Genomic DNA, 15,216 nt, shown 5'->3' with positions numbered 1-15,216 from the left:
ATCCATCCATCCATCCATCCATCCATCCATCCATCCATCCATCCATCCATGCATCCGTCCGTCCGTCTGCATAAGTGTCTGAATACGCTTTTTCCCATGTTATCAACACATGCATACATGTAATATGAAATGTTTCATCTGTGAAAGTGCTATCCCACCCTAAATTCTAATGTTTTATACAAGAAATTTATTCAGAAAATCTGAATATAAATTGCAAAGTTGCAGCTTTGCAACCATACAGGTATTGATTGCACATAATTGAGTAAGACTCTCCAACCCATGATAGAGCTGCCAACCATCTGATGGTTTTAATGCTCCTTAAAGTTGTTCCACAAGCGTCTTTAAGTGAAAAGTGAACAGGAAATAGACAAAAACAGAACCATAGAAAGATAAAACATTTGACTGATGGGTTTGTGTTTGTCCTTTTTCCTCTTCCTGTCATTAAAGACTAAGACACCTACGAACACATTTAGTTTCCTTTATTTTAACATTTTTCCTTCAACAGACAAATCTGAAATGTTCATCCAATAATATTTAGGATTGATGTTGTTTTTTTTATTTTTAGGGATCATTTAAAAAATATAAAAAAGGATTAGGGAAAGTGAATATCAACCTCTGAAAACTTAAATTTTGTCTAACATTGTTTTCTTCTCAACTCTGGGACTCTGATTTAAAAGGACAAGCTAACATTCCTCAAACCTCCCGTCCCCACTGTGCACACAGACCTACCAGAACCAAACTGCTGATACATTCAGTCGTCTGTCGGCAACACATTGTAGCATTTAGCTGCTAAAGGTCAGATGTTTTCCTTAGGAGGTTGTGACACAGTACAGCGGAGCTAAAAATATATATTTTTTTAAGTTGACTGGGTTTTTCTTGCATGATACTGATGAATAACTACAAATAAATAAAACCAGTTGAAAAGCTGGAGTTTCACCTGCACCGTTCTATTATTTGAGTAATCGATTTATCTGTGGATTATTTTTTAAATTAAACAAATAATCCAAACGGATATTCTTTCAATAAAAAAAAAAAATCTAAATTAACACATTTTGAATTTAGAAAAAATGAACTTGATTCCAAAATGTGTAAAAACATTAGATGCACGTTAAGATGTGTTTTGTTCTAATTACAGCTGTGGGCAAGCTTGGACTGGTAATCTGTGATAATCTGGTGGGCCGATCATAATTTCAGCGTGCGAGGGCTGGCCCTCCCTAAATCATAGCGGTCCCAACGCTTACTCTCTGGCCGAAACACCTACCTGTGACAGTAAATAACTAACTAGAGACGTAATACAATGTTAGCTTCCTAAATGATGCTTGCAGTATATATAGCCCTTCCTTGTCATGCACATCCTTATGACGGTTGGCATATGGGGCAATTTTCTATTTCTTCAAACTGTAAAATCCTTGCAACAAACTAAATTATAATAAAACTAAAATGCTTTCTTTAAACCAAACTATGATGTTTCTTTTATATTTGGTGAATTTATGTTTGAATATTTTGCAAAAATATGTTGCGGTGCATGATGGGGTTTTGCATCTAAAGGCTATTGTTTCCCGTCTTACATGAATGGTTGCCAGGTTGGGATGTTAACCAATCTGGCAGTTTAGGATGGCCGTCTATGGGTAAAAAATGTTTTTCTTTAGATTTATGAGATATCGATAGACTTTGGTTCAAATTGGGCGAGATTTCGTATATCCAGGTGGTCTGGGAAGATTTTTCGGGCTGGAAAAGGTATCTCAGTGACGGCACTGTATGTGTGAGTGGGTGTCTGGCTAGCTTTGTGCAAGTGTGGATGTTAAGCAGCAGCAGTCACTGTCGCGTCCGTGTTAAATACCAAAGCCAGTAAAACCGCTTTATAGAAGTCTTGGTGATGGTTGTCGTTGGATGCTTGAAGATGGATCGGTTAATCCACAATGTGTATGCGTATTGTGTTTTACATTTGAGACGCATGCGTTTGACTTTCCCTCTATTTATTTATTTTTTCATGGGAGGGGGGGTCCATAAGTGGGTCGGTGTGGATGGAAAAAAGCTAGGGCCGAAAATCGTTCCCAGTCCAAGCCTGGCCGTAGGCAGGTTATGTTTTAACAGATGGCAGATATTAGAGTCTATGTACCACATCCTATGGAGAGAATTCTGTTCCATTACTATTGCAAGCAAATAAATGATTTTAAATAGAAATGTGTAAAAAATTCAATGCAGAAGTGAAACTTTGAAAAACATATTCAACACGGATTTAAGAGTAACTGCTGTTTTCTCTGATTTTTGTTGTTTTTATTTTTTGTACGGATTGCATTCTTTTCAAAATTGAATTTTGCAGATCTGTGTCCGAACGTCTGCCCTAACCTCTAGATCCCTCAATCACTACATACAGCAGGGACTATATAGTGGGCTTTATAGTGAACTCAGTTAACTGAATGTTTGGACAGATGATCACTGCTTTTCTCTCCCCATTGGTCATTTAACTCCGCCTCCAACATGTGGTGCCTACTCCATTTTTGTTGATAGCTGGCCGCGATGACGAAACCCATAATGCTTTGCTAGGAGAGCTCTCCACACTAAGCATTATGGGACATATCCCCTCGTCTTGTGATGATGGATGATCACTACTTTTCAAGATGCATTTTGTGAAATTTCGAGTCCACTACTTTTTCATCCACTAGACATTCAGACACTCATTTAAAATTACGTAATCACTATATAGTTTCCTATATAGTGATTAGGGCGCACATTCGGACACAGCCGCTGTCTTCACTTTTGGGGCTGGACTTTTCTCTGGAGTGAGGAACAAAGATGCATTTCTATTGGCCTGAGTGGATGCTAGCAACAGAGTTTTGATTTGTAAAAGAAGAGAAGAAAATGTGATATGCAATTCATAAAACAATCTGAAAAAAGTGAAATTTGAAACAAAAAAAAAAAAAGGAAACACGAAAGCTTAAAAAATATTGGAAAAAAAATCAAGTTTAAGAAATGAAAAATTTAGAAAAACTTGAGAATAAAATAATTTGAAAAAATAAAAGAAGACATCAAAGTTATAGTCCAAACATTTTTTTTAATCAAAGTTTTGTTTCTGGATTGCACTTTTTGTAAACTTCCATTTACGAAACCTTTTTTTGGCATGAAAAGATAACGGAACAAAACTCACTCCATATCATATGTAAAGATCCGATTCACTTACCAAATGAGTTAATGATTAATTCTATAATCCATTGATTGTATTACTGATCTCAGCTTTATACTGGAAGAGTAGATGATCATATTTAGTTTGATCTGATAAAACCGGTCACTCAGCTTTAGTTTCTGTTCATTAAATCAACTATTAAAGATGCAGGTAACAATCCTTGAATCTCATTCTGTGAATTTTATTGGCACAAATCTCACTCAAGAGCGTTTTGTTCTCTTGACAGAAGCTTCTTCACCACCTTCTAAGAAACGTGCAAAGGCCCAAGGAGAACAGGAGGCGCAGAAAGAAAGGAAGGTTTTCTTTCTGAGGAGAAGCAGCAGGGTTACCGCGGCCCAGGCGCCGACCAACAGCGACGAAGACGACGACGCCGACGAAGAACACGTCCCGTTTTACCTTTCAGAGGGCGTCTTTGACGCAGACGAAGACGACATGGATGAGGAGGCGCTGAGGAGCGTGGAGAGGAAATGCCCCTACTGCCCCGATCGGTTCCATAACGGAATCGGCCTGGCCAATCATGTACGAGGACACTTGAAGCGAGTGGGCGTCAGCTACAACGTGCGTCACTTCATCTCTCCAGAGGAAGTCAACGCCATTGAGAAGAAGTTCTCCTATCAGAAGAAGAAGAAAAAAGGTCAGTCTTTATCCCCTTTGAGAGAGAAGTTTTAGGTCCCACTCGCTCTCAGCTGGTTCTCTAAAAGAACCTGTTAAGTTCTACCATCCAAGAGCCAAGTCTAGTTCATATACATCGTTAGAAAATTGTATTTATTTATTTTTTGATCCTCTCCTGTTTTTGTTGTGTCTCTCAATGTTTCTTGTTTACATTCATAAATAATAATATTTCTCTCATTATCTTTGCTAACAGATCCTCTAATAACTTAAGGAGACTAGAACACAGGAGTTAGAGCTAGATTTAAGAATATCACCCGTGATATTAGAAGACCAAAGTGTGAACTGAGTGGGAAAATAATATTTATGGCTCCGGGGGGGAATTAATCAGCTGTGGACTCCACCGATTGCAGAGCATTGACCTACTTTAAGCTCTGACAGGTGATTTCAAAATGAGTTGAGTTAATCTGATGCTAATCCGAGTTTTTGGATGAACTGAATTTATATGCCGATTTTCTGATTATTTTGACCTCTTAAAGCGCTTCACATAAGAGCCATGTTTATCCAGTCTCAGTCACAAACACACATTTACACATGGATGCAAAGTCGTAGCCAACTTACAGAGTCGAGATTCTTTTTAAAAAGAGATGTGAGATAATATAATATAAGCCCTATTTACACTGACACTCTGAAACCGATCTGAACCGAGTTTGGACTGAGATTGGATCAGTTTGCCGTGCCGAGCTCGGTTCTTACGACCATTTACACATCACGCTAGCATGGTTCCTCAACTCCTATCGGTGGTCCACGATACTACAGCTCTCCAGGCGGGAATTACGCAAATATAAATGGCGGCGTCCATTACCTTCATTAACTTGTGTGCCTGGATAGCCTCCGCCCAAATTTCAATGAGAGCCTCGGCCTCTGCATCATCTCAGGTCTCACTGCGCTCTTTTGATGCCATTTATTGTTAACAGGCTGAGACGAAATTATGTTGTGAACAGGTGAAGAGATCTGTGAATTGCAAAGCCGGATACGCCGGAAAACCTGCAAAATGAGTCACTGACTGTAAATAGGAGATGACGCGTTCTGCTCATGGTCGCTTTGTCATCAGAGAACCAAGCCACTAATGAACTGTGCTGAGCCTTAATGTTGAACTAGTACTAGAACTAAAACTAGTAGTTTAGTTGTGATTTGAGAGTAATTCTGCTGCTTCTGCAGACTTTATTTAAAAAAGAAAATTCATAGGATTTTTTTTTCATATTGCTTTTTAAATTTTATTTTCACCAATTGTTTTACTCATTTTATAGTGTTATTTTGTATTTCTCTTGATCAGACTTTAGTAAAGTTTTAGGAATTGCATATTTTTTGAAATGTCATTTTACAGATCACATTTTCTTCACATCAATAGACGACCAATAAAAACATTGCTAAAGTCATTAACGACCGATAGAAACATGTTTTCATTCCTCACTCTGGGGGAAAGGCAGCCACCACAAGTAGGAGAGAATGTCGAAAGAATGCAGATTGTAAAACTGAATCTAAAAAAGACACATTTTTAATTATGAAGACATAAAAAAAAAGTTACTTAAAAAATATTTTTATAATTAGGAAGTTTTATTTCTGGGTTGCTTTGTTCTCAAACTTCCATTTAAAAAACATTTCCTTCCATTTCATTTTGTTTTTACATTCACAAAATGTGTTTCTTGCTTACAACAACAATGGAACGAAAATCGCAACATCTTGTTTTAATAAGGCTACGTTCACACTGCAGCCTGAAGTGACCCAAATCCGATTGTTTGGCCCATATGTGACCTGGATCTGATTTTTTTTCATGACAGTCTGAACAACACAGATACGATTTTTTTCCAATCCGACCCAGGCCACTTGGCTATATGGTCCTGAATCCAATGCAAATCTGATCTTTTAAATGCGACCTATGTGGGAACGTTCAGATCGCATTCATCCGACCTGAACGGCATTAATACCCGACAAAGGTCACTATTCTGGGTCTTGCTATAAAGAAGCGGCAAGAAAAACAACAACCATGGTGGATGATGATGCGGAGAGCAGTATTTATGTTTAACCATCTTGAAAAGATTGTGTTTTTATGGTTGGGAAAGATCGCTAGATGCACGCCAGCACTAGCATCCATGTTTACTTCCGTAAACACAATCGCATCCTCTACTGCGCATGCGGGACACTTGCGTTGTATGACTGCCGTTCACACAGGAGATTACATACAAGTTGCATTTTTTTGGAAATGCAAACGGCAATGCAAAAAAAATAATCGGATTTAAAAGAAAAATCGGAATTGAGCATCAAGGCCTGCAGTGTGAACGTAGCCTAAATCTTCCTGTGTGACATTTGGTACAAGGTTTTAACATAAATCATATATTTGTAAGCAATCCTCGATAAATGCTGCCAATATTTCTTGGAGGCTGATTTTTTTTTTTTTTCTATTTCCACCTTTACATGATAAAAATGTCAAAATGAGGAAAACATTTTACCCAAGTCTCCATTTAAACGACGACAAAAAAAACAATTCAAAGAAAAATTGTAGCTGTTTCCAGTCATAATTATTAATTTTTCCTTGAGGATTAATACAGTGTTTTTGAATTGAGTTGAAATTTAGGCGAGCGACTTATGTTTCATAAACTTTATTTTCCCAAATTTCATTTCACAAGATTCATTAAATTAGATTTCTTGCCTTAACAAAACAATAATAAGCTATAGATAGAAAATGATGTTGATGAATGCAAGCTAGTGCTAAACATCATGCATCGACATGTCCTTGATCAGCACTTTAAAATAAACCAAATAACTGAGACTCTTTCCCAATCTGACCTGGAAGCTAAATGAAAAGGACAATCCTTTATCACTGAGTTGGTTATTAACCTTAGAGGAAGAAGATATGGTCGATCAGTGGGCTAGAGAAAAAAGATAAGTGAAAAAACCCTGAAAAATGTATGGTATTAGAACTGTACACATAAAACATTCATAATGCGCAGGAGGAATTGCTTGTGTATGTGTGTTTAATAAAAGCTGCTATCGTGAGTACCTATCATGCGTTTGCCCTTTTAACAGAAATCTGACCAAAGTCTGAGCAGTAGCACAGAACATAACAGGACAATGCTTACATTACAAACATTAACAATGGATAGGAAATGGAGAGAGGCTATAAATGTGCTTTGCTTGATTTCAAGGTGTGTCTGCTGAATGGAAAACATGCAGTTAACAAAGAGCCCCTAATATTGGCCCAAAATGTTAGCGAGCCGATGGATTGTATTGGTTTATCTCTACTTCTAGCTGCTGACTTCTTCTTTTTAGCCCAAATCAAATGGGATATGGGACAGCATTGGTTTAAGTTGGTCTTTGAGTTCACACAAATAACTGGGTTTTGGTAACCTGTAGCACTAACCAAGCATTGGAACAGGTTTGGAGTAAAAGTCTACCAAATCATGTATAATAATGAATTTAAAAGCTGACAGTCCAAAGTAATGAACTGAATTGTAGATCATATTTTGGTCGGAGGTTAAAATCCTCTTTAAAGGCGTAGATATATATATTCCTCATTTTGTCTTGGGGTCCTGTTCACGAGAGAGATGTGCTGGTGAAGATTCTCAGTCATCCAGGTCATAGTCATTTAAAAAAAAGTTAAAAAACAATCCACTGGACTTTGTGACCAAGTTTGACTACCGTATGTTTCACTTTCCATCCATGAAGGTTTTTCAATTCAAAATGTTAGGAATAGCGATAAGTTCAAGGTTTTACACAGTTTTATCATGGGCTGCTGTATAAAACCTCGAATTAAAAGCTATTCCTGACATTTTGAATTGAAAAAGCTTCTTGGATGGAAAACGAAACATCTTCAAACTTGGTAACAAAGTCCAGTGAATGGTTTTTATTTAAAACAATTTTTTGGAAGTTCATGAGTGAGGGAATAATGGAGCAGAAGATCGTAGATGGATATGCTTCTATAATGACAATGCTGTTGTGAGGAGAGAAAGGGCAAAGAAAAGGCATGAAAAGGCAAAGCTCTCGATTTACTGGTCTGTCTTTGTTCCCGCCCTTATCTGTGGTCATGGAATCTGGATCATGTACGAAAAAATGAAATCCTGGAAACAAGAGGTTGAAATGTGCTTTCCCCGCATGGTGGATGGTTTCTCCCTCAGAGATAGGATGAGGAGCCGGGTCATCCGGAAGAGACCCGTACCAGAGCCGTTTCTCCTCCACATCGACAGTGATAGTGGAGGAGGCTCAGTCATCTTTTTTGAATTCGCCATAGCTAGGCATGTTCCACTGGAAGGAGGTTCAGGGGATGAACCAGGAAACTCTGGCTGCATGGGAGCGCCTCAGAGTCTGGGGAAAGGTAAGTCTGGGAGTCTTTGCCCTCAGGAGCCGACCCCGGATGAAGCGGAAGAAACGAGTACAAGAAACATTTTGGCTCATCGATGATGCACTTGAACTGTTCTTTATTGGCAAAATAACACACAGAGAGACTTACAACATCAACACTGACCATTTCCTGGAATATCTGAAGTCCCTGTTTGGCAAATACAGCAACCAAAACCAACCTGGCCTTTGGTGAAAGACTGAATGTCACAACAAATGCCCTCCACCGTGTGTAATACCCGTGATTGACTTTTGGTTTACTCTTCTTTGTGTGATTGCTTTATCAGCCTGTTTGAAGTCATTCCACAGATTCTTCTTCAGTTTGAAGTTCAGACTTTGATTATTTAAAGGTGGACTTGATGATGTGGTTTTGATTACTTGTCAAGTTACATCACCCCTTAAATTTGAGTTCACAAACTGATGAAAGACTTTATCTAATGGGACTTCCTGGTATTGATTATCCATCAAATATAGGAAGTTGTTTAGTGGGGGTTACTTTTTACCAAAGGGACCAGGGTAGTCTGGATAGCTTCTTCTCCAACGCTAATTATATCTCTGATATAATTTAAGAAATAAAAAGATAAGTGTTTCAAAAAAATATGAGAAGGAAGATACGTGAAGCATGTTTGTTTAATTTGCACCACGTTTTTGAGAGAGTGAACCAGATTCAAGGAAACTTCTGAGTTCTTGCTTTATTGCTTTTAGAATAAATTCAACTTTAGTTCATAAAACATATCCGGCATGCTAAGAAAAGGATAGCATTAGTTACCATAATGTTGGCAAAACTTATTTGTTGCCTCCTTTTCCGAAGCTGTTAATTAGAAAAATCTTGTCATAAACGTCATTGTTAGTTGAACAGAACTTGAGTGAACTGTTATTGTAGCACAAACCACAATTAGGGCTTATCAGGGTCACATGTGTCCACATTCTTTAAGCTGATGTGTCCCGCGTGATAGTTACATACCATCTGCTTTACTGACATACCTCATGCAAAAAAAGAACTACACATTTCAGGGTTTCCTCTAGGAGTTTGTTAAACATTAAAAAGCAGATCTAGTTGCTGTGGCGAGACATTAATGTTGGAACAATTGCTGCTTTAATGTGAAGTCGCTAAACTTACCAAAAACCCTGAGAAAAGTCATTAAACTTGTCTCTAGTTGCTTTTTTGAGAACAACTTACTAAAGAGGAATGAAAAGTCCCCAAATATAGCAAGAAATACGCAAAGCAAGAAAGTTGCAACACTGGACCGCCTACTGAGAGCAGCAAAGTAGGCACCAGTTGGCTTAATACTGTACATAGCCAGCTTTGTGGTGTGGCAGCTTTTATTTTATTCAAGAGAAAATTTTGATCTTGGACAGAACTGGCTGAAAGGATATGCAATTAGACCGAAAAAACAAGATCTTTAATTGAGGCGGCTAAAATGAGTCTCCTACACAAGGTTGCTTGACTCATCCTTATGCTACGTTCACACCGCAAGCAGCAGGAGCAGAAAAAATGCGCATTCTGCTTCATTTTTGATGCTTGTACAAGTTTAGTTCTGACGTGCAGCTGAAGCATCTTTGCACATTGGGTCTGATGCACATTGGGTGGAGCTACCCTATCCTTTCTTTGCCTGTAACAATGGCAGCTATATTTGCTATTAATTAAGAAAGTCCACCTGAAAACTTAATCTGTGCAGTCAGTTCATCAAGATTACGATCCTGCACTCAAATATTATTTTTGCTGTCAGAGCCGCTCAGACCCCTGTACACCGCCGGTGCTCTGTCACTAGGAATCCCGTTCAACAGCAGCCTCTGGCCTGGTTGCCTCTTCGTGGTTTGCCGCTACTGTTCGCTATGGCTGGAAGTATATTTTAGAGTTTTCTATGTATGTAATCCAAACTGTAGGCACACAGTAAATGTTGCAATGTTAATAATAATAATATATACTCTATACTCTAATAATCCCAGAGGGAAATTACTTGTTAAAGTAACACTGTGAGTGTTAAAGTAACACTTTGAGAGTACATTTGGTCCCAAACTATTTCAGAGTGCGTCAACCATTGACTTTGCATGTAAAGTATCTGCTTCTGCTGCTTTAGGTGTGAATGTAGCATTAGAGATAAGGTATGGTGTTGAGTCACCTGAAAGTGGCTCATAATAAAGCAGTTTCTTTGAGGTATCACAAAGATCCCGCTGTGATGTTCAGATAATTAGGCTGCCTCCTGGGAATCCCTCTTTGGAGGTTTAACACAAAGGTCCTAAAGGCAAAGGAACCCTGGGGAAAACCTTAATTACGCCAGAGGGACTAAAATATCTTCTAGAGTGGGACTGCCACGAGATGAACGTTTTCTACTTTTTTGTTTAGAATTCTTTACACAATACATTGGCAACTTTTGATGGTAAAGATATTTTAAAGTGTTTAAATTGATTGGCAACTGAACATACTAGTTGTACTTTAATGCATTATAGGAGCTTTGTCATGGTAAGACCCCTCCTGCCCACTGGATCCCCTCTTGTTATAAAGGCATTTCGCTGGTTGAACAACAAACAACTATGTCTGAACTCTGCCCTACTTTTTAGTCCTATCATTGACATTTACATTCAAGGTGATATTTTTTGTTTGTGTACGCCAACTTCCATGCAAAGGTTGTGAACTTTAAAAAACGACTCTGACCCATCTGTACAAGGTACGCATAATTTGGTTTGACGAATCAGTTTTTTTGGTCTACTTCATTCCTGGGTGTTTGGTGTACTTTTAATTTGGATTTCAGACAATGTTTTATAAATTAGACCCTTGGTTTGTCTTCCACTCCCTTTTTTTTGTACTTCCACCATAACCATAGCTAAAGAAAGGATGAGCAAGATTCCCTAAATAGCCGATAGACTCACAGGAATACCTGGTAGTCGTTCCTGTTTGTTAAACTTCCCACCTAGACAAAGGATAACACCCACTCTAACATAGCTTTCATCATTAGTGATGACGGGGAATCAGTGATGTTTATTTGGACAATCCCTTTTGAGAAAGCACCTTTCATTAAATGCATCACAACTCGGACATTAGAGGAATGATATTTGCATCCGAAGAAGCCTGCATGTTCTTGGATATGAAACTCATGACATGCCTCTTGGGATTCCATACCCAGACATCCCAAGTTCCAAAAACTAATTTCAGTGAGATGCTTATCGAACAAGGCTCCTCAATTGCAGCCAACTACTCCCCAAAAGGATTGGTTTAATGCAGAGGACTGGTCGCATTGTAATGTAAAAAGTCACAATAATGAATAAAGATCTTTATTAAGAGAGGCAACTTAAAACAAACTGTAGGTTTATTTTTTTTGTAGTTTCCCTTGTGGTGTTGAAACTTTTTTTCTTAATTCCACTGTTACTATTTTGAACCTCTCTGAAAAAGATGTTAACAGGACAAATATATATATATATAAAAAAAACTGAGACCCTAAACTTGCACTTTCCTTGCCTTCTTTTCCGTCCTTAGTTGCCAACTTTGACCCAGACACATTCAGCTTGATGCACTGCGAGTTCTGCAGCGCCGGCTTCGACACACGGGCCGGCCTGTCCAGTCACGCTCGGGCTCACCTGCGGGACTTTGGGATCACTAATTGGGACGTTACCATCTCACCTATCCACATTTTGAGGGAGTTGTTCTCCAGCAGGCCAGACCTGATGACTACAGATCCCCCTCGCAGTCTCGGCAGCTCTTCGGAGGAAGACGAAGATGAGGATTGCGATGAGGGGGACTCTGGGGACGGAGGAATTATTAAGGTTAAGCTTGAAGGGGAGACGAGTGAAAAGAGCCCCCACCCTTCTGACTCGGTTGACCTGAGTTCAGGATATCGTCGGCGCAGGAAGAAGAAGAAAAGACTGGAGGACCGTGATGGTGAGTCTCCTTTATTAATATATGGAGGGGATCATTTTGCCTGGTCTTTTTTTTTTTTTCTTTTTGCTTGGTTTATAGACGTCATTAGTTTCTTGGCCATTTGATGTGGATGTTGAGAATAATCAATGATTATCAAATCGGGTAGGAAACGGGGCTTAGAGGAAACCCTTCAAGGAGCTTAATTTGTTCTATAAAAAAACAGTTTGGGCTTTTGTTTTGAATTATTGTCCTTTTGGAACCAATATTACCAAATATCAACCAGCTGTCTTAACCATGTTTGGACAGTAGTTTCCTTGTTCAAAGAAATCCTCTACCCAGATTAATGCCTTAAAACTGCTATACCAGGAGTTTCCTTCAATGCATGAAGGTTTTGTCTTGCTATGGACTCACAGGAAATGTACCCTTGCTTCTGAAACCTTTGTGCTTGATTATAATCTTTACCTTTACAAGCAAAATACTTTTTGGAGGCAAGAAGTTTTCCTGTCAGACGAAGAAATATTGAGTTGTTAGTTTTGAGTCACAAATAGTCTGAAACCTAAAAATGTTCCTGGCTGTTAAGCATGGTAGGGGCAGCATCATGCTGCGGGGTGGTTGAGAGCACAATTTAAAATCCATCGTCTTACTTCTAAAGGTTAAATGAAAAGTTTTTGAATCTGACATTGTTAGTCTTGAAAAAGCTATTTTACTGTTTTGGGCATTTGGATGTGTGGTGTGGACCGTGTCACACAGCTGTTGGGCCGAAATAAAAGTTTACTAGCTGTATTGTCTCCTAATGGCAAGTATGAGTATTGAACTGATTTATTACCCGTTGTTTTTATTTTTCAATCCCTACATGTTTTATTTTATACCCAACCCATTTGTTTTTAGCACAACCAAGGATAGCTAGCATACAGCGAGAAAGAAGAAGCTTTTCAAACTTTCACTGGCTTTTGCTCTCGGTCTGCTCTGCCCGCCCAAAGAGGAGTGAAGCTTAATTTGTAAAGCATTAATATCAAACCTAAAACTTGCGTCTCGTTGTATGACGGTTCTCATAATTGCATATAGAGAGCCGATACGTGCATGACTTCACCAGTTCATTAATGCATTTAACAGCCATGCTGTGAGATCATATGTAGCACATGCATTGCTGCTTCTTCCATTTGGTATCCATGGTTCATGTTTAGTTTTTTGTTAATCAATGTTTCTTTTTGTTGTTGTAAGAAATTTGCTATTGTTGTGTCATTTTTTTATCATGTAAATGAAAAAGTTTTTTTTTCTATAGGGGCAACGAACACAAGAATGAAACCAAAAACAGGGCAGAAGTTAATCATTTCATATTTAAAGTGAACCAAAAGCCATTTTTATTAGTTTATCTTTTTTATTATTTATAAAAATTAATTATATGATAATTAATAGAACCGTCCGTATGGAAGATTGGTTAAACAAACGTCCAAGATAAATTGGTGTTCGCATCCGTCCTAAAAAACGTATTATTAGCCGATCTTTAATCATCATCACAAACTGTTTTCCTCCCATGCTGATGTTCCAGCTGTTGGTTAAGTGGTTAAACGTCAATTACTCCAACAACGTGTTCCAGGCTTTCTTTACAATCAAAAAATGCTTCTTCTTCCATTTCTGCTCATGAAAAATCAAAAGTAATGGCTTCCCTTGTTATTCAACTTTATTTTGGAGCTGGCAATGGCTTTGCCAGGTGTCAAACATGTTAAAATTAATTATTTCGATTCTAGCTCAGAGAAATGGGTTCCTGTTATGTTTTGGGAAAAGGCTCAACAAGGTGACGTTCCTCCCTTTATCAGTATCCAGGAATCTGTTCAATCCAACAGCTAAACGGTTAAAAAACAGAGAAACATAAATGATGTTCCAACGGGATAACTATTACAAATACGTCAAAACTGTGTGGAAAAAATTAAGCTAACATTAAACTTTGGAAAATGTCCTATTATACCCAGAAAGCAGAAACCGCCCCAGTTTAAGTGAACCACACTAATTCTGCAGAGAAGGGTGGATTTAACAGGAGCATTTGAAACATTCCTGTGGTTGTTTATTTTGTGTGTTTCTGATGGATTTCACAGTTGTTATCTGTGGTGAGATAGTGATTGGAGTTTGAACTTGTAACCCTGTAATAATGCCAGCAACTCCTAATGTAAGAGAATAAAAATTGCACTGCATGAGTAACAGTGTATGGTGTGCCAATTGAAAAGTTATACAGTAAAAACTAAGAGCAATATTTATGGTTATTTAGCATGTTGTCATATGTTTACCATCATTGTACTGTCATTCATACATTTATAAATATCACAGTTCCAAAATTAATATTTAAAATGACCAGCTAAAGATTTATATAAAAAATGAAATATGTATTTTGTTTAACTAAATATTTAGTTTGCAAATTAGCTATTTATTGTGAAATTAATATTTAGCTTCAAACTAAATGTTTTGCTTGGAGCTAAATGTTTTGTCTGTAAACTCAATATTAAGTTAACAAAATAAATATTTAAATTGAAATAAACATTAGCTAGCACCAAGCCAGCTAAATGTTTAGCTAATGTGCAAATGAAATTTGCTAATAAGCGGAATTGGACTTCCAAAACAAAAGCCTGTGAACCTCAGGCATCTTTGGACAAAGTGACACAAAACCAAATGTTTGTAAACTAAACATTTAGTTTTTGAGATCAATCTAATTTGTAAGAACAATAAAGTCAATCAATCAAGCTCTAAACTAAATATTTAGTTTGCAAACAAAGTTTTTTAATTTGTGAAATAAATATTTAGCTTACAAATGTAATATTTAGCTTGTGAAATAAATGTTTGGTTTGTAAAATAAATACTTGCTGACAAAATAGTTCACTGGCAATCTAAATATTTATTTTGGAACTTTGATATTTATAAATGTATGGCGGGGTATTAGTGCCAGGATAGAGATTTTTTTATTTTTATTTTGAGAATAAAGTCATAATATTATGAGAAAAAAGTTAAAAAATAACAAGAATGAAGTCATACCACATCATACCACAACCCGTTTCAGAAAGAAAGTTTTAAGCTCCGACCAGCATATGACGGCCAACCAGCTCCACCAATCAGCAACCTGGGTCCACTTTGACCTACTGCCTAATTTGATGCTGCTGTGCTAAAAGATTTCCTTATTTTTTAA

At 37.7% G+C, this 15,216-nt stretch overlaps 1 protein-coding gene across 4 annotated transcripts in view; it reads left to right on the top strand.

Moving 5' to 3' along the window:
- Positions 1 to 15,216, top strand: part of LOC107087676 (protein Wiz-like) — a 69,912-nt gene that overhangs the window by 23,658 nt on the left and 31,038 nt on the right. For all 4 annotated transcript variants that reach the window (XM_015379374.1, XM_015379375.1, XM_015379376.1 and 1 more), the window contains exons 7-8: positions 3,411 to 3,818; positions 11,664 to 12,065. In XM_015379374.1, coding sequence (XP_015234860.1) covers positions 3,411 to 3,818; positions 11,664 to 12,065 — 810 coding nt within the window. The remainder of the gene's footprint in view (positions 1 to 3,410; positions 3,819 to 11,663; positions 12,066 to 15,216) is intronic.

The sequence above is a fragment of the Cyprinodon variegatus genome, unplaced genomic scaffold (genome assembly GCF_000732505.1).
Source record: "Cyprinodon variegatus isolate N-32 unplaced genomic scaffold, C_variegatus-1.0 Scaffold190, whole genome shotgun sequence".
Lineage (NCBI taxonomy): Eukaryota > Metazoa > Chordata > Actinopteri > Cyprinodontiformes > Cyprinodontidae > Cyprinodon > Cyprinodon variegatus.
This window is presented reverse-complemented; position numbering and strand designations above follow the sequence as displayed.